General features: G+C 40.7%; 1 protein-coding gene across 1 annotated transcript in view; it reads left to right on the top strand.

Annotated features, from left to right (window-relative positions):
* Positions 1–12,785: 12,785 nt before the first annotated feature.
* The window catches only part of LPCAT2 (lysophosphatidylcholine acyltransferase 2), a 31,809-nt gene continuing 19,422 nt past the window's right edge, over positions 12,786–25,172 (top strand). Inside the window, exons 1-5 of the mRNA XM_062007698.1 lie at positions 12,786–12,921; positions 18,767–18,906; positions 19,963–20,180; positions 21,527–21,639; positions 24,400–24,460. Coding sequence (XP_061863682.1) covers positions 12,814–12,921; positions 18,767–18,906; positions 19,963–20,180; positions 21,527–21,639; positions 24,400–24,460 — 640 coding nt within the window. The 5' untranslated portion in view covers positions 12,786–12,813. The remainder of the gene's footprint in view (positions 12,922–18,766; positions 18,907–19,962; positions 20,181–21,526; positions 21,640–24,399; positions 24,461–25,172) is intronic.

Genomic DNA, 25,172 nt, shown 5'->3' with positions numbered 1-25,172 from the left:
GTATTTCAATAGATTTCTCTCTGCCCAGCCCTCCAGCCTGTCCAGGTCTCAATGAATGGCAGCACAGCCTTCTGGTGTGTATTATTATACATACATTTTTAAACTTTCAAGGCTCCAAGTTGGACTTCTTGGTAAACTACAAGTGGTGACTGGGAGGGTTAGTATAGTTCATTGATTAAGATTTCAGGCAAGGACAACACAGACCTTGTATTTAGGAAAGCAAGTCCTTTGACACTAGAGACAGCTAGCACTAAAACAAACTGTCAGCAAAGCATTAACACCTCCAGCATCCAACTTTAATGCATTAATGGTTACACTGACCTTTGCTAACCTCTGGGCAGCATCCTAGGTGATACTTCAGGGATAAAAATGCTAACAAGGAGGAGCTGAATAGAAAGCATTCTTATGGAAAAAATTCAATGCTTTCTACTAAGGAGTGATAAGCACTCAGAAACAAATCTTGTACTACCATTTCTGCCAAGAGAGAAGTTACAAGATCTGGAGCAAGACATAAAACAAGGAAGAGACAAAATGAGCTTATTACCACCCCTGTGAAGGTTTTGGCTTCCTCACTTATTTTCAAAACTTGGATGTACGTAAAAGCATTGTGAAAAACAGTTCTCTAAAGCACTCTTACTCAATGACCACAAGTGGCAATCCAACAAACACAGAGAGAGTTTTCAGAGATTTTATTCTATGTCTCACGGCCTAAACTCTGTTTTAACCTGCTTGTAGACTTTACCATTGTGGCGAGAATATATTTTTTTAAAGAAAAGACAGATAGTGCTATTTCCATAGAAAAAACCTTTCCCTGCCTAGTGAAACACAAGTTCTTGAGAAAAGTGTTTATTGACATTTAAGTGTAATAAATCAGTGGTTCCATAGATTTCAGGTATTCATGGCAGCACATTTTCCTTCACAGGTTCTTTGTTTTGCTTTATCATTCTTGATAGCTCATATAGCACGTTATGAGCTTTTGCAGAGGAATAACACTTTTACCAGAGCAGCAAACTGCAGGGGCAGAGGAGGCTGGTGCTAAATATTTTTAAAAGATCTTCCTTTCCAAAATAAGAAGTTAATGCAAAGGCATAAAATCATCTGGAAGCACAAATCCTTTTGAAGAATGAGGGATATCCTGGTTTTTAACAAGAGGATCACTTGTGCACCTGTCAGTTAGCTCTACTTACTATATAGGTGTTCAATGGTCACATGAAGCACTGCACTGTGATTTAACAGGACTGTACATATAGTTCAGAAAACTTTCCAAATTTCTGTCTTTATATGTCAAAAGACTCCAGCTGACATGGATAGAGCATGGTTTTCCAATACCATTTCCAAGCAGTTCTAAGCCTCCATACCAAAATCAAAATCAGGTTTTATTTAAAACACAGACGTTAACATTCACTTTTGTAACAACACTGAGATTAACATTACCTTTAAATGCTGATAATGGCAGCTTCTGGAAATGATTTGTTGCTCTGTCTCTCTAGCCCCTTTGGTGACTGCTTTGATATATAAATTGTTAGCAGATCTATACACTCAAACACTTCAGAGCAAAAACCATGCTTCTTGTTTGACTTCAGAACTGTCAGAGGCATCTCCCAAACATCAATTCGTTTTAAACTTGATTTATGTTGAGGTAAACCTCCACAAATCCCCACACTGTCTTTTTTTTGTGTGTGTTTTTGTAGAGTTTTTTTCTAGCTATCTTTGTTTCCATTGGTTTCTCCCCATCTGTTGTCACTTCATGATTTCCAACAAGTGGTGTACAGTTGAGGTGGTTTAGCCCCGGCAGACAATAACCAAACCACACAGTTACTCACTCCACCCCACCTCAGCAGGATGGGGATGAGAATCAAGCTTCCTTAAAATTTCAAGTTAATAAAACCCCAAGTAATTCATTGACAAAGTGTCTATTAATTGGACTACCATTGTCTATCATTGCACTACCAAGGTGAGGAAACACACCACATAATTTACCCTTCCAAATGTCCCAGATCCTTAGTTTTGGAAACTCTTGTATTTAGCTAATACTTCCTGATCAAGTGGCCTGATCCTCCTCCAGATGAAATCAATGACAGAACTGCCAGTGTCCTCAATAAGAACAAGATTCCAACACCATTAACCCAAGGCTATATTATTTCTGATTGTTTTGGTACAAATCACAGGCATTAAGAAATGTGTCTCCACCTCAAAATTAAATCCTTTGGGTGTGCAGTAGTAGATAAAACCACTTTGCACTGAGATAGCACTTTCTGTTTCAACACATTTTACAATTGATTATGCCTTTCAATCCCTTCAGTCAGATAACCCCATCATACTACAGGCTGGAAAATCAGCACAGAGTTGCTATCATTTGCCCAGTGAAGCATAAGTGAGATTCCAACACCCAGACCCTGCAGGTCCATGGCCCTCAGCTGCTGAAGAAGTAAGCTCACAAGTCTCTGTAACTAATCACCGTGTCTCTCTGAGAACTGAGCTACAGCTCCATAATCCTTTGTTAACATTTGCATCTGTGATCTGATTCCACAGAAGAAAAAGAGGTTATTGTCTGATTGTTCAAGGCCCAATCCTAGTCTGTTGAACCTGCCTCAAATATTAGTGTCCAAAAGCTTCTCCAAGCCAGCTGGGCAGAGCTTAGGCAGTGTTTCTAACCTTAAAGCATGTGTCCAGACTCAACCCTTCTTTGAAATAAGGACATCCAATGCTCTGGCAAACTACATGCAATCAGCATCTGAAAGTGCCCTGTTACATGTGTGCTCTTCCTCAGAGCTTCCCCTGCTTTTTCACTTGCCATTCACTTTGGCTACAGTCAGCAGAAAAGGCAGAACGTTTATTCTTCAAACCTGACTATCAACAGTTCCCTGAAAACCATCAAGTTGTATCAAGTATTTTTCCTAGTATTCCTTTCTTGCAAGACTCTTACTGTTTCTACTCTTTCTCCCCTTTGCCTCTAAAAAATACATTTCTTTTAACCTGTGCACCAATGTTTACAACACATCTCTGTTATGTGTCTCATAACAAAGTTCTAGGCTCATCCCTATGTTTTATCAACCATATCTATAAATACCTGTGTAGAAAAGATACTGATGTGGTCTTCATTGGTCCTGACTGGCAAATAATAGGAACATCTGGTCTTCCTTTAAATTACTCAGCTTTCTCACCATCAGCAACACACCTGCAGCATTTGCAAGGATGGAAAGTGTTAATTGAGCTCACACACCTGAATTTTGCTGTACTGTTTACAATCTAGCAGCTGCACCTGTCTTAAAGGCATTGGGATGGTTTCAGAGTTAGCATTTTAAAAGGCATCCAGAAAGTTGTTTGAGCAAAGCAGCTGTTAATAATACAGAATAAACAATCTCTGCCTATGACCAGACTTACATCAACACATAAGGTAAAATGAGCTTCATGGTTTGATGCAATCCATGCTGCGTACTGTGCTACCCACTGGGTTTTTTTCAGTCAGTGGAACCGCTGAACCCTCAGCTTTCTGCTGCTAAAGCAAGTTCTTGATGATTTTCTCATCCTACTGACTACTTTAGTAGTTCAACAAAAGTTATACAAAGTTCAACAAAATTATCTAAAGCTAGAGGCCATCTTGCTAGTTACTAGATAAAAAAGGCTTTTCATATCCCTTTGCCTACCTTAATTATAGTTATCTATGTCTTTCTTCAGATACCTGAGTCACAGTTGACTGGAAATGTCTCATTTGCTCTTCCTTTTTCTCTCTTAATTCTTATTTCTTGCAAATATATAAAATGAATTGGCCCATCTGTATTCTTGCTCTCCTACTATGTACTTAAAACTTTAATTTGACAAAAATATGACTTTAATATCCTTCTGATACATTGATGGAGTTCTGGAAGGTGCATAGTGGTGGTAAGAAGAGTGTGTTTTCCTTAGCTGGATACACAAGTCATACATTCCAGTGATTCATATAATATTTACAATTGAATTTGCCCTGTTCAGATTTTCATACTCTCTGAAGCATAGCAGAATTGGGGCTGTATCTACCAAATAAATTTGGAGATGTTAACGAAGCACACAGAATTCTGCTGCTGTCAGGAGGAAAGCTGATGGTAAACCAGAAGACACAGTCACAAGGTTTTGTTATAATTTTAGTCTTAACTAAAATAGCCAAAATACTGTACTAAGATTGTATAGAGAATCTCTGTGAAGGAATTTGTGTTTAAAGTGGAACTTCCAACCTAGGAACTACTGACTGTGGCAAGACACTCATTAAAACCCTTAGGCTTTGAAGCTGAGAAAAAGCAATGAAGAGGCCATAGACCTTATCTGATGATTAGGAAGGGAAAAAGGAAGGCTCTAATTTCACTTAAACACATTAAGTAAGATAAAGCTTTTTCTCTCCAAAATTTCAATCTGCATCTTTCCCAAGCTCCATGTGTTGCCCAGTCACACTCCCATTTGCATTACAGTTGCAGTAGCACAGGAGAACTGATGCTACTCTCAAAGGACAGCTCTGCCCTTATGCTAGCGCTGCCCTTGGAGAAACCAGAGGCGAGGCAAGGGTGGAAGTGAATTTTGAAGGTTGTTACAGGCAAGATAATATCAAAATAAATAAGCTAAGGGTAGCCTGGCTTTCTAGCAGCTCCCTCCTACCATAGGCCTGAGGTAGCTGGAGATTAAGCAAGCAGCCAGGCAAGACTGTAACTCTGCAAACAAAGGCTGCTGACGTTATTGAAAGACAGTATAAATGTAGTTTTGTCTCAGCTGAAACATCCCCAGAACCCCATGCAGATTGCAGACAGAGCCTCAAGAGTCCTAGACTTGTCTTACTATTTAAAGGATATATTGGAAGTCACATCATTTGAGGCTCTTAAACAACTTGAGCAAATGCCTCAGTGCCTTAATGGAGACTTTGAGCATTTACTTACTTTTCATATTAAAACAGAGTGAAAACATTCCTCAGAGACCATACTATACCATAAATTATTAAGAAATTGTTCCAATATTGATAGCTTAAAAATTGCATGGGCTAGGTAGTGGGACATCAGAGCTGGAAGGAATCCAGCTCCTTCCAACACAGGAGCTGGAATGAACTCAGGTAATATCGAGACATGAAATTTAGTATACTGAATCAGTTGTTCTTTTTTCTTTCCCTTTGTCTTTATTCTGTGTAAAACTCCTTAAATTATTCTTACTATATAATGTAAGTAAAAAAACTATTTAAGAGAGACAATGGATGTGAAAGTGAACATATGTGTTTTTAAATATAATAGCATGCTAATAAATTATAGAATTGTCCATAAAAATACTGAAATCATAGTGGTAATGGCAGCTTCCCAAACTGACACTGTCACCAGAAAAAGGCTTAAAGGTGTGGGCTTTGTATTTAGATGAAATAACACTGCATTTAAAGAGGAGGTTCAAGAGGTGAGATAGTTTAGCTGAAGCAAAGGAGTAAAGCTTAGAAATGGAAAAATCTGATAACCAAAGAAATAGTTTCACTATGAGAAAGAAATAAACATACACAACAACCTTTAGGCTATGGGAAATTCTACCAAAGAATATGCTGAAAATCATATTATTTGAGGCACTCGACATTCATTTGAATTCAATACTTGCAGGTGTACATGGAAGAAAACACTTGCACTTATAGTGGAGGGAAATATTATAAATAGCTTTTCTACTTCGAGTTTCTACCAACAACAAGATCTACAGTGGCATGAAATGAACAGAAGTTAGCCTCAACTTCCCATAAAACAAAAGTAGTCATAATATTTTATACAGATCAGTTTATATATATCACTTCTCTGACAGCAAGCTGCTTCTCGTGACGTATCATGTAATAGAGGCCAGATAAAGATGACTAGGAATTTATCGCCCTCTTGTGAAAAAGAAGAAACTTGCAGTTTGTCAGAAAATAAAGGTGCAGTTGTTGTTTCAACTAAAGAATCCTGTAGTAAAAACACACCCGTACAATTAATAAACAAAAACTTGATTAGCAAAGGTAGGACCACTGACTACCGTAATAATCTGTAAGAATTTTATCAGAAAAGGATAAATTGCAAGATTAAAAACCTTTAAATATCAAATCAGACCAAATAAGGTATTTTTTCCACTGAAGCAGGAAAATAGCAATGCAAACTGCACAAAACCACTGCATATATCGCTGATGTCAAATGGCACAGAATAGCTCAAATGTGTGCTAACCCCCTGTGACTGCAGACCCAAAATATCATTCCATTTCAAAGGGAGCAGAAGGGTAAAAACATAGATTTTTGCTACACAGAAGAAGAGGTAGCCTTTCAGATGCAATGATTAACTCATGGGCAGGACTAAATGTTCTCAAAAGAACTTTCCCAGCAGAAACATGTCTGTGATCACTTACTCCCCTCCTGCTTCTCTATGTCCCTTCCCAAGACGAAGTGGCCACTGTCTGCTACCAGTGTCCTCTTAGACTCAGCCTGTCACATAGCTGTAGGCTTTCCCACACAGGCACAGGTTCTTCCTGGGTGCCTGCACAGCATATCCATTGTGTTAACACATATTCATTCTGTTCTTCTGCCACCATATCTAATAACAGGATAGCTTTCTCCTGTACCTCTTCAGCAACGAAACTTCAGCGATACTCTCTCCTGAGCTTATGATCAAGTCATAATACTAAGAAGTCAAGTCCTATTTGATCATGAGTACCAGAGGACTTTCATTATGAGAAGCAACACTATCTTACAGTAATCTGAGAGCTCCCATCTTGGTTATGCTGCCTTCTCTAATTTATAATAAATAAGCCATAAATCCTATCCAAATGAAGGCGTCACAAAGTCCTACTAGCACAACATCATAACCATTGCCAGGAAAAGCTATGTATTAATACCACTTAGCATAATAAATATTTTAAATGGTACTGCAGTAAAGAATACAAATTCACCTATATCTTTCCTGTTCTTCGTAGTGACACTTAATAAACACAGTTTTATAGCTACTATATTTAAATGCAATTAGTTCCATACATTTCCAGCTTAATAAGAAATAATACATATTCATTTCTGCTCATTAACAGTCAGTATATAACTCTTAGCTAATGAACATTCAATTATGTTCCCTGAATACATTGTGGGATAAATTCTCTTTTTGTTGCTTATATCAGTTCACTTCAATTCAGTTGCTTCTAATTAAAATTCTTTTGCCCCATGTAGACAAAACTGGGTTTTTTGGAGTCTCTGGAGACTTCTTTAAGAGTTCTGTTTTATCTTTATGTACAGTCAGCTCCCTAATTAATGCTTTAAATAGGGTAAACTTTACTGAGGCTCCTGGGTTCAGTTCAAAGGAAAAAAAAAAAAAAAAGCAGTTAATTTTATATCTCATTCTCACACAATTCACTGGAGTCTCTCTTTTTCTTGTAAATCTACTTTTTTCTTTTATTTTCAAGTGAATTCAATAATCAGGGAAGGTGCTAGTTTGAGAGCACTGGGAGTTGGAGATCCCCCATCATCAGTCTAGAGCTTTCCTTTCCTAGAGAAACAGATGATAAACTCTTGTCAAGTTGTCCAGTTCTGCAGCCAGCTCAGTTGAGAAAGCAGGATTCTCCAAGGAGACATACCCAAAGGATTCCCTGAGGTAATACTACTTTTATTTTCACACAGAATCAGCAAGACCCAATGCTATTTTTTCCTAATTTGTTAACTGAGCTAGCTCAGCAATCTATCTGCCTCTCTAGGACCTAAAATCTAACACAAGTCCTACGTACTCCACTAGGACTAACAACGTGCAAGCTAAGCATTTACTTAAGTGCTTTCCTTTGCAAAGGTCATTATCAGGCAATACTTGCCAACTGAAGTGTCCAGGTTCTTGCCTCTGATTTACTTGGCTTCTGTCTGTTCAACTGTGTAAAAAGAAAGGAATCCAGCAGAAGTAGCTTCCAGGAACTCCTGGCATGAGGTTTCCCTCTTTGGTGCAGCATCCTAGGACATGTTCTTGGGCTGTTCCATACCTATGGGCTAGACTCTCACACTTAGCAAAGTGAGGACAGTAACTTCCTTCTAGTAACAGCTAGAAATAACTCTCAAATGGAGTGAATCATTTGAAAACATACTAGGCAAACACCGTGTGAACCCTATGTGTAACAATATAAGGGACACAACACTAGCACAGAAAGTTCAACATTTAGGGAAGAAGAGAAAGCGGCAGAAAAAGAAGTTTCTGTAGGAGGAAACATCTAGGAATACCCAAGAGAAAGCTCAGCTTTAGGGGTGTTTCAGTTCTATTTAACATTAAATGAAAACTCCAAGGTGCACATACCTCTACAACTGTCTTAGAAGAAAGCGTGTCTAGGTTTGTGTACACACGCACACGTGTGCCTGCTGGCATGGATACATGTACACCAGCAAGCACATCTTCCAGTACCTAAGCACTATGAAATGAACAGTCCAGAATTGCTCTTCTTGTCTGAAGTCACACTAAGTCAATAAATTCTACCAAGGGACAGGCAGAGCTAGACTCCCAGTAGACTGAAATTGATTGATGGAGCCCTAATGAGCCACACAACATGTTATCCAGCCCACTGAACATTCCCATGGATGACATGTTTTATTCAGTGATAAAAAGATGCTAGTTCTAAAGACTGTGAAGTAATGCTTGTTTCATTACTTTCTGTAATCAGATTTTTCCCCAAAAGGTCTGCCATTTAATTTGCCATTTATCAGTACAGATCTTGAAATAGTAGGAGGCAATTGTAACTCCCTTTCCATAGTATTTTGTCTACTACTGCAGCTGATACTGCCTGCACAACAACCCATGTTTATCCCTGTCAACTTCATCAAGACATGTCTGCACTGCTTAGCCCTGGGCTGGTACCTTCTCAGAGCCTCACACACCTTTCTGATACACCTATCAATGTTTATGGGGTTTTAGTTCAAATCACCCATGGCAGCCTGCCACAGTGCCATTTACACATCATGATACTGAGATTATATGTTGCATAGCCATGGCATGAAGACCTTTGTGGGTACAGGGCTTACCAGGATAACACTGGAAGAGTATCCCAGGTGGAGAAAGACAAATGTTGTGACTTGTGTTACAATGTTTAGCTGCACTGGTCCCTGTGTGGCCCGAAAAGTAGATTTAGGTCCGGTGTGCAGTAAGCCAGTCTACATACAGAGCCAAGATACTGCTTTATTTCGTGACTGCACAGAGCCAAGTGCTGGGCAGTAGCTCCACAAAGCAGCACACTCAACAGTACATCCAGTACATCCATTTATACAAAACCTTATATAACACGTATTCTGTTCCACTTACTGAGTTCTCAACCTGCCATGTAGATTGATTATCCAGCCTCTAGCATCTGGGAAGGCAGGAGGTTCCATCCTTACCAATACAAGTCATGCATATAAAGTAACCAGGCCCACCCCATCAAGTTGTTGATGATGGTCAGAGTACAGTTGTTGGCAAGTCACACACATAACGTGACAGGAGCTACCTCATCCACCTGATTATAACAGGTCTCTTCCCCCTCAGGCAGGCAAACATTATTATTCCAGGACACATGTATACATGTCTGTCCTGAGTCCCTTCATGTTAATTTTGATCAGTACCATCTTAATGTTAGTTCTAACTACAAAGCATCTATGCATTAGATCTAGTACACACTATTTTAATCTATCTCCTATGATCTTTTATCTGGTTACACCTGGAGGGAAGGTGCTGTCAGCTGTACCCAGATGGCTTGGATAACATTAGCTGGCACTGTTCCAGGAGGGAAGCAGAGACTTAAGCAGCATTAGAGAACAGAGAGGAGAGAAGGGAAGTTAAACTGACAATGGAAACACATTAGGAATCTGCTTCTCATACACATTTTGCACACATAATTCACATTTAATGTGGTAGAAAAAGGAAAATCAGAAGGGTATTTTGCGTGAAGAAGTTTTGTTGCTAGTCTTTGAGAAAGGGTGATTGATTTTCTTCTAGGGAGTTAGAGATGCTGCCGTGTTCCGTGCAACTGTATGACATGACTGTGGCCACAAGATGGCAGATTTTGTCAAATGCAAGCAGGGAGCAATTAAAACACGAAGCAGGTTCTCGATTTCCTATCACAAAATGCCTCCGGGAGCAGGTTTCGTGTAAGACAACAGCCCTAATCAGAAGAATGAAATAGGGAAATGCTTAAAAGGGCAATTGCTTTTAGCTTCTGTTTCAGATTGGGAATTACTGATCAAAGATTTTTTTTTTAGATGTTTGCAAGAATTTAATGTTCTGCAGTGTATGATTTTGTCTACTCAATGTTAATAAAATTGATACATACTGGAATTACTTTGAAATTACTATAGCTTTATTAAATCATTATGATAAGAAGGTATGCTTGAGTATATTTTTACAAATACTAGGAAAGAGAGAGTAAACTGTGCCAAAGACAGCTACAAGCATATACAGAAACTATGCTTGTTCCAGAGCCACTTTCCATACAAGTTCTAGGCAGAATCAAGGCAATAAAGAATAAAGCTCTTCAGGCAAAGCATACATCGTCCTAGCGATCTGCAGAACCGAAGCTGTAGCTTCAACCTAGGAAAATGATTAGCAGCAAGCTAATGATGTTGTTCCCTCAGAGGCCATCTCTAGATGCATATGCTCCTTCTGGTGAAGGAAACATATTGAGGTGACTCCAGACAACAGTTTCACAAAAGACTGATGCTGTTTTGTGTTAGTGGACCATTGATCAAGGTTCATTTTACCACAGATTCACAGACTAAAAAGAAACTATTATTCAAAAAAAAGATGCTGGCATAAATGTAGCGAAAGACTCACACGTGATGGTACCTCCTCTCATGTTCTGGACATTTAAACTTCTTTTTGCACTGTGTTTACGTCTTGTTGCCTGCCACATTAAGTCCTTTTGATGATGGCATAGCTAATCAGCCTTAAAACAGTGAAATATTTATGATCGCTATTATTGTATTTAACAAACATACAAACCATCAGAAACATTCTTCTGCCTAATACAAGTGTCATGTGTGTAAAGACAGGTGTTTAAATAGTCTCCACTTCTATAGAGGTAAATTTCTGTAACCATTTGGTAAGAACAAATACAGTGTTTCTTAGGACAGAAATTGATACAAGTGTTGACAAGCATCACAGTGCAAATCACAAGCTCAAGCTAGTCACAAAAAAAAACCCAAATACTATATAGAGATACATAAATATTATGTGTTAGACAAATTAATCCTTCCTGCCCACTCAGTAAGAGTGGTCAGTCCTCCTAGGAAGTAGTAGTTCCTGTTTTGGTAATTCAAGAAATGTATGGACTCACCAAAGGAAACCATTAGGAATACTCAGATATCTAGAAACTGTGATCTGGGAGAGAAACCCTGAAAACACTAGATTGTTTAGTTTAGTGAAAGCTTGACAGAATCGTAACACTACACAAGCATGCAAAAATTAGCTGCAAAGAGGAAAGCCAACAGTTCTCATATACACTGAGAGTGGATATAAATTGCAATGGATATAAAGTGCTCAGACACAGAAAAAAAATCATTTCAAGATATTACCAGAGAAGCAATGGAACAGATCAGCTAAGGAAGTCACAGGGTTTTAAGAAGGGCCTGTACAATCATTTGTCAAGGATGATGGAGGGAGAATTGATCTTTCTGCTTTGGAGTTCTGCCCCCCTCCACCTTTTTCTCCATTACAATTGTGCTGATCTGGTTTGTACACAGCTCTCTGGTTTTACAGAGCTCAGTGCTGGTTGTAAGGACCAGTAATCATAGAGAGACCCTGGAAATCAGCCAAGGGAAATCCTACACTCATCAAGGTTCTATTATGGACAGGCTTCAGTTAGCCCCAATGTGCCATAATGATTACTCCTGAGCCACCTGCAGCTGCAAAACACAAACAATAATTTTATAGTAACTACATTTTATTAACTCTGATGTTATCTTTGTGGAAGCAATCACATCAAACTGGGAACCGAACTATGAGGCATTTCTTTTTGTTAGAGCAATAAACCGTCCAGCAACATACAAACTGATACTATGTTAGGAAGTGTCAATATTTTTATGTGAAGAACAGATGTGAGAAAGAGGAAAGAGCCATAACAAAACAAAGTATCTGAACCAATGTCATGTAAGAGGCCAGGAGGCTGCAGCCATGGACCAGTGCTCTCCGTGCAGACTGGCAGCTCATCCCCCTGTTGAAACAGATTACCGTGAGAACCTACAAGTGTGTTTCCTAAATATGGCCAGGCTGAAACTTCCGTTTGCATTGAAACCAGAAGCAGGGGCAGCGCCTGTGAAGCAGTCGGGCGGTGAGGAACTGTGTGTTTTAACCTGCCCCTGTGCCGGCCCTGCGCAGCGGCTGCTCCCGGCACGGGAAACCAGATCCCATCATCAATATCAGAATCTCCCTATCGGTTTTCCGCAGTGGTAGAAATGCATCCCTCTCCTGGAAACGACCTCAGTTGCACGCTATGATCACCGTAGGCTGTTTTCTAACAGAGCACCCTGAGTACTGCCAGTGCAGGCGATACATGATGATGGCCATCGCGCAGCAGCCGCGGAGGGCGGGCAGGGCTGCCGGGGCTGCCCGGCCATGGCAGCTCCTCCCGCAGTTTCTGCCTGACAGCTCACGCCTCGGCCCGTCCCCTCCAGAAGCCCGCGGCGGGGCGGCGGCGACACCGGCCGCGGCCAAGCGCAGCCCGGCCCGCCCTCACCTGTCCGGAGCGGCGCGCCCGAGGCGGGGCTGCCCGCGCGGGACAGGGCAGGGCGGCCGGAGCCGTGCCGTGCCGGGCCGCCGCGGCCCCCCCGCCTCGGCTCTGCCGGCGGCTCATGCGCAATCGCCCGGGGCGGCGGCGGGAGCATGGCGCGGCGGGTGCTGCCGCTGCCCAGGCAGCAGTCCTTCACCCCGCCATCCGTCCCCAACCCCTTCGTGCACCCGCGGCGCCTGAGCGCCAGGGAGAAGCTGCGGGTAAGGCTGACGGGGCGGGCGTGAGAGGGGCCGGGGCCGGGCTAAGGTGCGGGGCGCGCATCGGTGCGGCCGGGACGCGGCCGGCGGGGCGCTGCGGGGGCTGTGCACTGCCCGCACACAGTGGATGCGCCGCGGCGGGCGCCGGCGCCAGCCCACTTGTCTAAAGCAGCGTTACTTTCGCCGCTCCCTACCGAGGGGCTGTCCGCAATGCGATGTGAAGGTCAACGCTGGCTTTGGAAAGACAGATCTCCGTCCGATAGCAGAATGCGACCGTGTCAGTAAATTTCTGCGGGAAGCTGCCGCTTCCTCCGCCGAAAGCGCTGCGCGTCGGAGCGGAGCGCGGGCGCTGCGAGCCTGCCCTGCAGCCCTGTCCCTGTCCGCTGCCGAGCGGGGAAGGGGCAGGGGCAAGCCTGACGCTCAGTTAAACATCTGTGCCTCCCCTCTTTGCTAGGAAAAAGCATCTAGAAAGACCTTCCTTCACAAGTAACGGCACAGTATTCCTGATCTATTCAAGTGATGAATAGGTGACCTGATCGAGGTGAACCAGTTTTAGCAGGGGGTTGAACTGGATGATCTCTAAGAGATCTCTGAACATCTACCATTCTGTGATCCTATGTTAATGTAAGCAGTCAAAGCAAAGATGCAGAAGTATTCAGTGTTTAAAAAAGTCAATTTTTTTGCAATGAGGTTCTTCAAGCCATTGCTTCTGAGGGTCCACAAACTGCATGCTTGCTCTGCACACACACAGGCTTATAGGCTTCAATCTTAAACTTCTAACACAAGATTTGTAACACGCTTTTGAAAATATTTGCATGATCATTACAGGAAACACATTTTTCCTAGAGAAAACAGGAGTCCTGTTTGACTCCAGTTTGCGTCCTCTTTGAATTGCAAGAGTGCAATACTCTCCTCTCCATCCTGTCAGATGCCTCAGCTCTAGATCAAAGATAATGGTAACTTCTCTCTGATACAATAAGTGAAAACACAGAGTAACTTTTTATGGTGATCCTGTTTCAGACACTTAACTCACTTTAGGCTGATTTAAGCCTGCATTTATGGGGGCAGTTAACCTCTTCATTCCATGTTGTAGCAGGGACAACAGAAAAGGTGTCCCCAGTTCCACTGGGTTGCTACTGACTTGTGTCACTGGGTGAACTGAATTAGGCTTTTAAGCCGAATACTGTCCCAGTACAGCTTGGGTACAAGCTCACACAAGACTTACAGGGTACTTCTACAATCCAGAAAGCAAACAGTACTTATGGGCTTTGATTTTTTAAAACCATTCCCTTTAAAAATTGAGCTGACAAACGAAACCTGAACTGACATCTCTGGACAATGAGGATGTCAGTATGTAGGTGAACTTGCAACATTTTCTGCTGATTGTTATCAATATCTGAGAAGCTGATATGCAACTACATATTTCATGTTTCATATAGCTCTTCCTCAAGTTATAAATAATGTTTGCCCTGAAGGTAGATGGGTGGAGGAAATGTAAGAAAACTGGAAAACCGTTTAAAATCCTTTATCCCCTATGTTTTACTAGAAGCCTGAAATATATTGCAAGTGAACCTGAATCAGTCGCTGTAGGCATGAAGCCCAAGGTAAAGAGACCAGTTTCTTAATAAGGTTCATAAATGGAGAGCTGTCTATGCTGGCTGTTCATTCTAGATAATGCACAGACTACTCTCTCAAAAGCTTGCAGTCATATCCTACTTTTTTCCTTCAGGAAAAATATGGTATCCTCTTAAAGCAAGATACACTTCATACACACCACAATGCATATGGAAGGAGAAGCACTCATCTGGGTCAGGGCCTGGTGCTAGTAAGCCTTGGAGCACAATTGCAGTAGTCACAGATTTTAAAGCAGAAGGAAACAAGACAGATAACTTTTTCTCTTTCCCCTATGGTCATAGAGACTGGGATACTTCCTATTGTCTGCTTTATCCAGTATCAGAGACTTACCAGAGAATGTTACAATAAACTTCAAAAGAGGGAAGTGTCCCTTCTGTTTCCACTGAAATCAAATGTAGTGTACCTCCATTCTGGCATGTTCAAGGATTGTTTTGTTGCAGTCCCTCTATTTTATACTATTCCTTTAATATACTGTGATAAAAACAGGTAAGACTGAAAAACCCTCTCTGGGAGCCCAAAGCTGGATTTTCATATGTTGGTGAACTCCTTGAATGTAAAGGCTGCTGTCCTCTGATGAATGGCACTTGAAAGTGACACAGGCTAGCTGTTTTCATTTCATTCAGCTTCAGATATAAAAATAGGCTGTAGCCAAACTGCAAAGTGGAAGAAGAATTTACAACATGTTGCTAATAATTTACCAGCCAATAAGATTTCTGTCTTTCTTTAGAATGTGCAAAACAAGGATCAGTTGTGCTGTGCTAAAAATCTCTGTGTGCCAAACAATGTTTTTTAAATAGTTGTTTAAATACCTCTGGGTTCGATCCTCAGCCTGGAGCTGGCTGCAATTCATTGTTGGGACGTTTTGTTGGATTTTGTTTTCATCCTGATTGCTCACCTGATCTCCTAACTGCCAAACTACAACTTCAAAGCACAAATAGTAGTTGTCATTACTAGATTTCCCTTTATTTAGAAGAGATGCTTAGTGGGTATATGTAATGGTGAACTATGTAATGTCAGAACCAACATAATGCTGAAAGCATAATTTTTAACTCTATGCCTAGAAGCAAGCAGCTAGACTGCCCATCAGAGCTGTGATATACCCAAATGCTCATGGAAGACCCTGCCTTGCTATGTGTGTGCTGCTTTGGGGGGTAGTCTGTCTGATCACAGTTTCAGATGTCAGGGGAGTTCAGCTGGAGCTGAGCTTCATTCTGGTCCCTATCCCACACTCCTCCACTGCTTCTTAGATAACTTGTCAGCAGCCAAAGTTGAACAAAATGCCAAACTGAACTCTGTGGCTGATAGACCTGCATTTCCTCTCCTTTATTCCTAACATCATTAACAGTATAATCCCATGTATTGCTCAAGGGCCCATAACCTGTGGGAGTGTGACCTGGACTGCAAGGACTACTGCAGGTGCCTGTAACAACTGAATAGCCTGTCACTGCAGTTATTGCAGACACCTTAAATAGAAAGTACACAGGTTATTCCAAATGTGGGAAAAGGTTCTTTGGATGACTCAGAGGAATTCTGTCTTTGTGATTACTGCATACATAACCTGCAGTGGCTCTGATCCTGCCCAGTAGTTACTAAACTTTGAACCTGTATTTTCTTCGGTATGTTTCTCTCCTGTACTACTTCTTTTCGATCCTACCTTAACCTTTCTCTTTTCTGTCCTTTTCTTGCCTTGCTCTGCAGCTGATGGAGCAGAAATCAACTCTGCCTCATTACACAGTGACCTAGAAAGCCAATAGCTTGCATCAGCAAATCAGTACCACCTGCACATCTGCCTAAAATAGATTAATGAATTTATTAAAGCTTTGAGGAAGGGATTGTTTTGCTATTGCATCCTTTATTTTTCATTGTAGGTCAGTGCATATATATTCTTTTTTTCATAAAGAAAAAAAGTTATTTTAAGTGAAAACACACAGATTTATGCTTATGCTGCCCATTCTGAATAACTGAAAGCAGCTGAAGTGTTCAACTGGGACTAGAGATCGTAGAACAAGAGGATACATATTAAGAAAAAAAAGACACATCTGATTTTGAGACAAGCAAGGGGTCTTGGTTGGTTTAATTTGCTACCTGACTTTTTCAGATTCTCCATGACTGGCACCAAAGAGAGTGGGAGCAATAGATCTTGAGGGCCAGATCTCTCATACCTAGCTACTATTTCTGTGATCCAGAGCAGTCCTTTTCCTGTCATCCATGAAGTTATGGTTAAAAATCCACAGCTAGTTATATATAACTGTTATATAAAAGACGGAAATAATCATATATGAATGTTCAAATCTCTCCTGGAAACATGTTATACGGCAGTGCTTACAGAACATAAGCATCAACACCGTGCTTATGGTAATTTACACTGCGCATCCCCTGTTACTTTTGGTCTGTTGTCACTATTCTTTTTATAACCTAGAACCATGTCCAAAGGCCCAAAATTCCTCTTAATCTTTGTCAGTGTCACAGGGTTTAGAGCCAGATGCCAGAGCCTCTCCTGAATACTGACAAGGGGCCATAAGAGGATATTGTGTGAAGATGAAGGAGATTTTGATAAAGAGGGAAAGGACCATGTTGATGAAAGGAAAATTAGAACCAATGTACTATATGAAAGAATTGGATAAATAATACTAAGAAGTGCTTATATTCCAAATGTACTATAAGCATGAGTTTGTTTTTTGAAGAAAAGGGACAAATTATAACTCACTGTATTTCTCACTAATCATAGCACAAGTATGTAAGATGTAAACTTAAAATGACTACTCAAGTTTTGAGGGGCTTTTAGAAATGTAGCCCAAATACAAACAATTCACTATTACAATTCTGTTTGAGTGTGTGTTGTCTTGTGCATAGGTATGCACAGCAAGCTGATCCACATCAGTGAGGAGCTGAGCTGGATTAGGTTCCAAAGGAGCTGAGCCTTTTACTCCCTTACCAGGAATGGTCAGCCATGGCTGCCTCAAGCTAACTCAGTTAACCTGTCTCCCAGACTTGTGCTTGCTCAATCTGCCCAGTGCTGTGTTGCATCATAAGCACCAACCTTCAGGATATCATTTCTAACATAATTTCCTGGTGTAAAACAACTACGAGTTTCTTCCTGCCCTGCCCTGTATCGCAGCTGACTTACCAACCTTGTGCCAATACACTTGTTTCTTGGAGCTGTGCATGAAAAAATGTAAGCTAAAAATTCCTTGGCGGGGCTGGAGATAATATTTGAGGATTATCTGCAGCCAGGTCATGTTAGTTTTTCTACTTCCCTCCACTCCACTTACAAACATGTATGAAGAGCTGAAGAAGCAGTAAAAGGCTCTGATCTGGGTTATACTGGTTTTGTTACCAGCTTGGCTGTCTATGACTGTAGCAGAGCTCTGTCAATTGTTTCATTTGCTTCAAGTGAAACCAAACTAGTAACAGTTTCCTGATTGCAGGGAGGAAAGGGAACTGAGCTTTCTCAATTTATTCTGAAAAAGTCAAGGTTGAAGCATAGAGGGTACTCTCCAAGATGCTTCAAACAGCAGGCAACAAGTTAATCTTTATAATCAGAAGGGTTCTGCTGTATGTGTACAGTGAGCAAACCACTTCCAAAGGCAACGAGCCAAGAGCTGCTACAGCAGCTTTGACAGCAAAGTCTGAAACTTTGCCTGAAACCACAAGTTCAGTTTTACTGAAAACTCCTTTTTGCTGAAGTCCAAACTGGGGGAAATCAAGCTGTTGTTGCATGTGCATTTCTCCAAGCAGCAGTAGTGAGGATCACATGCAGCAGTACTATGACTCAACACAAGATTTGTCATTTTGAAAGGGCAAGAGTACATTTTCATCATCTTAACAATCCCACTTGGGTTCTAGACAGGTAGCTAGTGACAGAAGGCTTTGTATGCGTTAGCTGGGCAGACTCATCCGAGCTGGTTATGTGCTGCAGATCAAGTCTAAGTATAAACCAAAGCCAGCAAACTCTTTACCCTCTCTAACAATATCCAAGCCAAAAACTCATACTTTGATGCTTCAGTTCTACCGAAATTGGGAACCCTAAAGTGCAAATGAAACGTGAATGACTGACTTCCCCATATGAACACTGGAATCATTAACGCTTTCCTTACTAAATCATGTAACAGTAATGTTAGTATCTTGAATTCCATATAATGTAACTACACAGATAGAAGTGTCATTCCTTTTGATACCATTTCTTAAGATTTTCCCCTCCTTTTCTTCCCAGACTGTTCTTCAAGGGATTATTTTGCTACCCCTCCGTGTCATATGCATCACATTCATTTTACTGCTAGCATGGCTGTTTGCATCAATTGCAACTTTCCGTCACCCTGAAAAAGGATCTGTACCACTTAAAGGATGGAGAAGGTAAAAAGTGACTGATATTTGTGAAAACTGTGCCTTTTTTTGTTTTGTAACACAAAGCCAGGATCTAAAACTGTTTTTCTTTCTCCCTCCCTCCTTTCCTCCTTTTGATGAGAGTCCTCAGTCAAATCTTCGTTTCACTCTTATAAGCGAAGCAACTTTGTGATGAATGTCTTTTACAACAGTAGTGGAGCTTTTTAAATGGGTAATTTTCAATTGCCTCAGGCTAAACAGATCTGTATAACAATCTTTATGGACTATTTGTAAGCCAGGACTTATTTTAATACAAATATCAATGGGAATATTTCAGAAAAGAAACTCAGTAAGGAAAGTATTTGGTAACGTTAAATAGGCTGAGTTTCTGTGTAGCCCCTGCATTCTTGCTGTGCTATAGTTTATGACAAAATCAGCTTTGACAGCTCCTCTCTGACCCGAAGGAGTATTTTACAGCTGCCTCTGTGGGTTCTGGGTTTCAGTTGCTCAGCTTCTGGCTTCAGAGTAATGAAGTTCCCTTGTCACTGTGATGCATTGCAGCTGCATGCAGGAGGAGGAGACACAGGAAGTGAATTCTACCAAGAATACAGAGAGCCCCATGAAGGAAACATATTGCCTAGTAAGGAAACGCATTCCAGGAAGGGAACACTGTTGTTTAATCATTTAAAACTGATAGTAAAAAAACAGTCTCAGAGTTACACAAGTTTGCACAAAAAGAACACGGAATCTGCTAATTACCCACCCTGCTCTTGCAGTGGTGTTATGCTACAATGCTGTAAAATGTGGCAAGAGAATAGATATACTTATAAGGAGAATTTAGCAAGGTGCTACATTGTCTTATCTCTAAAATTATAATCTGGTTTCAACATGAAAAAGTGATGTTTCTTTCCCTACTCCTGCTTCTTCCCCTTTAGCTCTGTACCCTTCCAATGAGTAGTATCGCTACCCTGGCCTTGGCTCCAGTGCTAGTGAGAACTTGGAAGCCCCATAAAGGGCTTTACTTTTCTTGTACAATAGATACACTAACTGTAAGATGGATGCTATTTTTGTCTTTCTGTTTACAAGGAGGATGATCCAGACAACCCTCTCATGCCTAACTCGTACCTTGTTCTTCATAATGGGTTTCCAAGTTAAAGTAAAAGGAAAAATCGCAAGTCGACTGGAAGCTCCAATCTTTGTTGCAGCTCCTCATTCCAGCTTTTTCGATGCCATTATTTCTGCCCTAACTGGAATGCCATCAATAGTGTCAAGAGCAGAGAACCTGTCAACTCCAATATTTGGCAGTAAGTATTTATGAAAAAATAAAGTGTTCGAAGCCTGCGATTTGACACAAGGTGAAAAATCTGATCTCTGAAAGAGATTTAGGAGCAGACTTTTAAATATACTTAGATTCCAGAGATATTGACAGATTATTCAGTGAAACCTTTGTTACAATTCATCTTTCTGATTTGGTCAAACTGTCTAAAAGGATGCCAGCTCTTTTCAGCTGTGAAACATAACATTCCTACGCAATCTGATCTAAGTGAACCTGCTTCTGCAGGTGGGTTGGACTAGATGATCTCTAAAGGTCCCTTCCAACCCTACCATCCTATGATTCTGTGATTAATTTTGCTTTATACCAAAAATATGTTTTGGAACTGCTCAGCTTTCTCTTAAAATTCTCACAACAGGTAGCTTGAAAAATCGATTCAGTTGCTGTCTTTTAACAGTGTGGCCCACAAATGTAGAACATGGATTAGTGGAAATTATTTCAAAATAGACCCAAACTACAGCAGTTGAGAAAATACCATATTTATAAGTTTAAACTTCCATCCATTGTTATAGATTTTATGTTTTTAAGTGGGAGTCAAACTGTGAAAGAATAAAAGCAAAGTTCCTCAAAAAGGAAATGCAGAGAACAGAAAGGATCGGGTGACTCATGCTTCTGTTATTTTCTCCTCTTTTTGGCACAAAAAGAATCTCTGCTTGTATTATTACTAGAATCAGCTGTAGACTTTCTGCTGGCCATACAGTAACTCAAAACTAAAGTCAGCAGACAACATATAAAAGTGTATTTGTAGGAAATAAACTAACTGATAATATATTGATCTTCCCTTAGGAGTGGGACATAGAAGATAATTCTTATATGAGTTTCTCGTCACATCTTAACAAGTCCATGTATTCTGATGTAGACTTCTCATTAAATGAGGAGTTTCCTATAAGTTACATGTTTTATAACTAAAAGGGACATCTTTCTTCTTCAGCATAGGCTCAAACTACTTGTTGGTTGCAGTCTCCATGAGTTAGGCCTGAGTTTAGCCCAAGAGCAGAGACCTAATCAGATCTTTTCCTTAGAATTGTGAGGAAATGTTCAGTGAAAACTGACAGCAATAGTACTAGAATGTGCTTGGGAGAATTTTGCACGTTTATAACTACTGTAAAGCTCCTCAGCTGGCAGAATAGATATATCTTCTGTCTTACTTCCTATTCTGCAGAATGAGGACAATGACACTTATCTATTTTATTCTGAAAACTGTTTGTGCAGTCTGTCTCCTAGCATAAGAATAACAAGTTTTTGATACAAGGAAGCCTTGAACCTGTATGCTTTCTAAGCACTAGTATAAGCCAAGAATATTTCTCTTTCTCCCAGCAATTTTAAGTTCCCTTCAGCCTGTATCAGTTTCTCGCCAAGACCCTGATTCACGGAAGAACACGGTCACCGAGATAACGAAGCGGGCATTATCAAGAGGCCAGTGGCCACAGGTAATAAATATACTACCACTCTTCTGTCACATATTCATATTCCATATTCACTGTGCATCATAATAAAGAGTGCCCAGCTCAATAGGATTCTGTTGATGTATGAAGCTGAAGTGATCTCTCAGGTATATGACTGATTTAGGAAAGGAAGACAATGGGCTGATGCCAAGAGAGAGTTTTGTTGCAACTCAAGGTCAGTTAACATCCAGCCAGTACCAACTGTTGTTCTAACTGCATATGCTCTTGACTTTCTCTTTTCCCTGTTCAAGACTCCACATGCACTTTTGAGTGTGGCAGATGATTTGCATTGGTATATGTGAATCTGCTCTCAAGCTAGCTCATGTGTGAGAAGCTGTATAGCAAAGCTGTGTTCACAACAGAGGATGAGCAGCTGATAAGATGGGTTACCCAGGCTGTCCAAACTCCACCATGAGTAGTACTTAAGCTTAGAATATCAATTTCATATGTGGAGAACAGCTGAAGCGAAGCTCAGTTTGCCCATTAGGTTTATAGTGCACTCAAGCCAAGACTATTAGATGTCTACATGATCTAAGATTTTAACATGGAAGCTTTAATTACTGATTCTGCACAGTGTTTCCTGTGGTCATTCCTCAGCAGCAAACTGCTGTTGTGTATCTAGGCCCCAAGTGGCTTTCCATCCTGAAGAGCTAATGGTGCAGGGGTTGCTCAGAAAGGAGAAAAGTACTGAAGCAGCAGTTCTGCTGCTTTTATGACAGGCAGAGGGCTAGGATGAAAATCTGCATCCTTTGCAAGAAGGAAGACCTAGAGCAGTGTGCTGTTATATACCTCATTTGGCAGTGCCTCTGCTTTCTTCCGTTGCGTTGACTCTGGTCTCAGATACTACAAATACAGTGTCATTTCCATGTGCTGCTGAGCAAATACAATCAGTTGTAGAAGACCTTTCTCCAAAGATCCCCAGTGCAGGTTTGTGTATGAACTCATGCTTTGTCTTTTGAACTAATTTTTGACTTGTTTTCTTCAGGGTTAATTTACTTCAAATGAAAACTCAAAGAAGTGACTGGTTCAGTAGCTAAAGCCACAAAATCTCTTTAGTCATAGTTGGGCATCTCCTAAATGACTGAAGAAAGTCAACTTTTTCTTGACTTTTGTTCCAGTGAAGGGCTCTTCACTGTGGAAAGTTAAAAGAGGCAGTGAGAATACAGACTTCAGTAGCGGGTGTCACTATGACAGCTATGCACTTCTCTACAGAATGCACTGCTCTACTTTCTGAATAATCTCTAGAAACAGAGAACATTCAAGTAGGGAAGACCAACACGTTGCCACTTCTTTGGAAATGGCATTATTTTAACTTAGCATGTACCCCATGAAAAGCTTTTTAGTTAGTTAGTGGTTATGCTACTTAAATTTGACCCATAAATTCATTTTTCCAAACTGCTGTAAATATATTTAGAGCCTCCATTGGTTTTTTTTTCAATTTGACAGTTGTATGGAGGATTTACTTTAAATTAGCATAGGTAGTACAACGTGGGGTGTCACTGAGTGATTTCTAGTCCCATGTCCTGGCCATACCTTCCTCCTACTCATTTTTTTCATTTGAGAAAATTGACCACAAGATGATGTCAGTCATATCCTCATCGGAGTGCCTGAGCTGAATTCTCTTGGCATGATAGAAAAGAAAGAGTAGCTGGATTCCCCATTCCCTCCTCCTAAAACCAAAACACTACTGTCTGGGCAGCACTTGTGCTTATCATTCTGATTAGTGCTTCTCCCAACCCTGGACCAAAACAAAGGAGAAGGAAGGAACAATTACTTACTCTTTGGTCAGTCACTAATGTTTTCTGGGGCTTATGACATGCTAAGCAGAAATATACCCATTTTTGTGTCCATAGCACCAGCAAACAATTTCTGAACTGTAAATCAGTATATGCAGCTGTCTCTGCTGTACCTTAGAACAGCCTGTGTCTCTTGGGTGTGATTTAGTGATGCCCTCTTTCATCTACCTGTTCATTTGAACTAAAGTGGAAGCACGCCTTCAACACTCTTTTGATCCAGACCAGTTCTGCTGAGGTTTTCTTGGAATGCTGCTTATGATCCTACAGTGATAAGAGAAACCCAAAGCTTCCTTGTATTGCTTAGGAGGCTGGATTCAGTGTGTCACAGTGCAGCTCTCTGTGCATTCAGAAACCTTCTGGCTATTTGGTGTGTGTCATTCAGGTTCAGAGGCTATGCAGTCATGTGTAAGGCCTTCAGAGCACTGCATCACAGATGCATGTGCTCTCTCTGCCTTTTGCTACTACCCCTCAAGCTGTGATCTTCTCATCACAGCTAGGCTTTTGACTCATGTTGATAGCATCTGTGCCTGTAAACGCTCAAGTATCTTATGCACTTGACTCTTGTTAGCCCAGACCCTTGATGGTTATACACTCAGCAGTTCAATAAGGAGCTGCTGGCAGAGGAACAATCTCGTATTACCAACACTAAACGTTTCAGGAGAAATATTTGAAGGCTTTTGTACCATTTTTCTGAACTGATAAAGGCCTTACCCCAGAACTCCTTTCTTACAAAACATCTTTCTAAATCAAGATGGATCAGGTTAATATTACTGTAAGCATCCTTCACTTATTTGTTCATTTCTTTTTGAAACAGTAATGATGTTCTTGTGATGCATTGTAACATGTCACAGAGCTTGCATAAAAAGTCAGCCTTTATTTAACTGATGCTGAAGGAAAATCTTTTAAATAAAATATGTGTATATATTTATTTCTTTCTCTTTAAACCTAGATACTGATTTTCCCAGAAGGCACCTGCACAAACCGATCTTGCCTGATCACATTTAAACAAGGTGAGAGATTTTGTGCATTGTTGTTGTAAAATAATGCCTTAAAGGCTAATTTAGTAGTTATAGTAAGATCTGTATTTCTGCAGGTACATCACTCACAACAGCACTGTAATAATGTCTTATGTCAATAAAGTTTCAGTGGCATTAAAGCCATTCTTTTTACACTAGTCAGTTTACTTTTGGGTATTTTGTAGGTTGTGAAATATGTATGATGTATACAGTTAGTTGGGTGGGTTTTTCCAGGGTGGTTTTCATCTAATTTATTTACCCGGAAACTTGACTCTGATTATTATGAGATGAACTACCAAAATACACACTACTTGTGTTCTTTTAGCTCAACTTACACTCATGCCATTGACCTCATTAATGTTTACAAATATGTCAAGGGCGAGTGTCAGGAGGCTGGAGCCAGGCTGTTCTCAATGACGGCCAAGGATAGGACAAGGGGCAATGGGTATAAACGGGAACACAAGAGGTTCCAAAGAAATACAAGGAAGAATTTCTTCCCTGTTGAGGTGAAGGAGCACTGGAAAGAGCTGCTCAGATGGGTTGTGGCATCTCCTTCTCTAGAGACATTCAAACCGAGCTGGATGAGTTCCTGTGTGACCTACTCTAGGTGCTGCTGCTCTGGCAGGGGGTTGGACTGGATGAGCTTTCAAGGTCCCTTCCAGCCCTTAAGATTCTGTGATGCCATCTTAGATTCCTGTAAATTTTG

Source organism: Colius striatus, chromosome 14 (assembly GCF_028858725.1).
Source record: "Colius striatus isolate bColStr4 chromosome 14, bColStr4.1.hap1, whole genome shotgun sequence".
Taxonomy (NCBI): Eukaryota; Metazoa; Chordata; class Aves; order Coliiformes; family Coliidae; genus Colius; species Colius striatus.
This window is presented reverse-complemented; position numbering and strand designations above follow the sequence as displayed.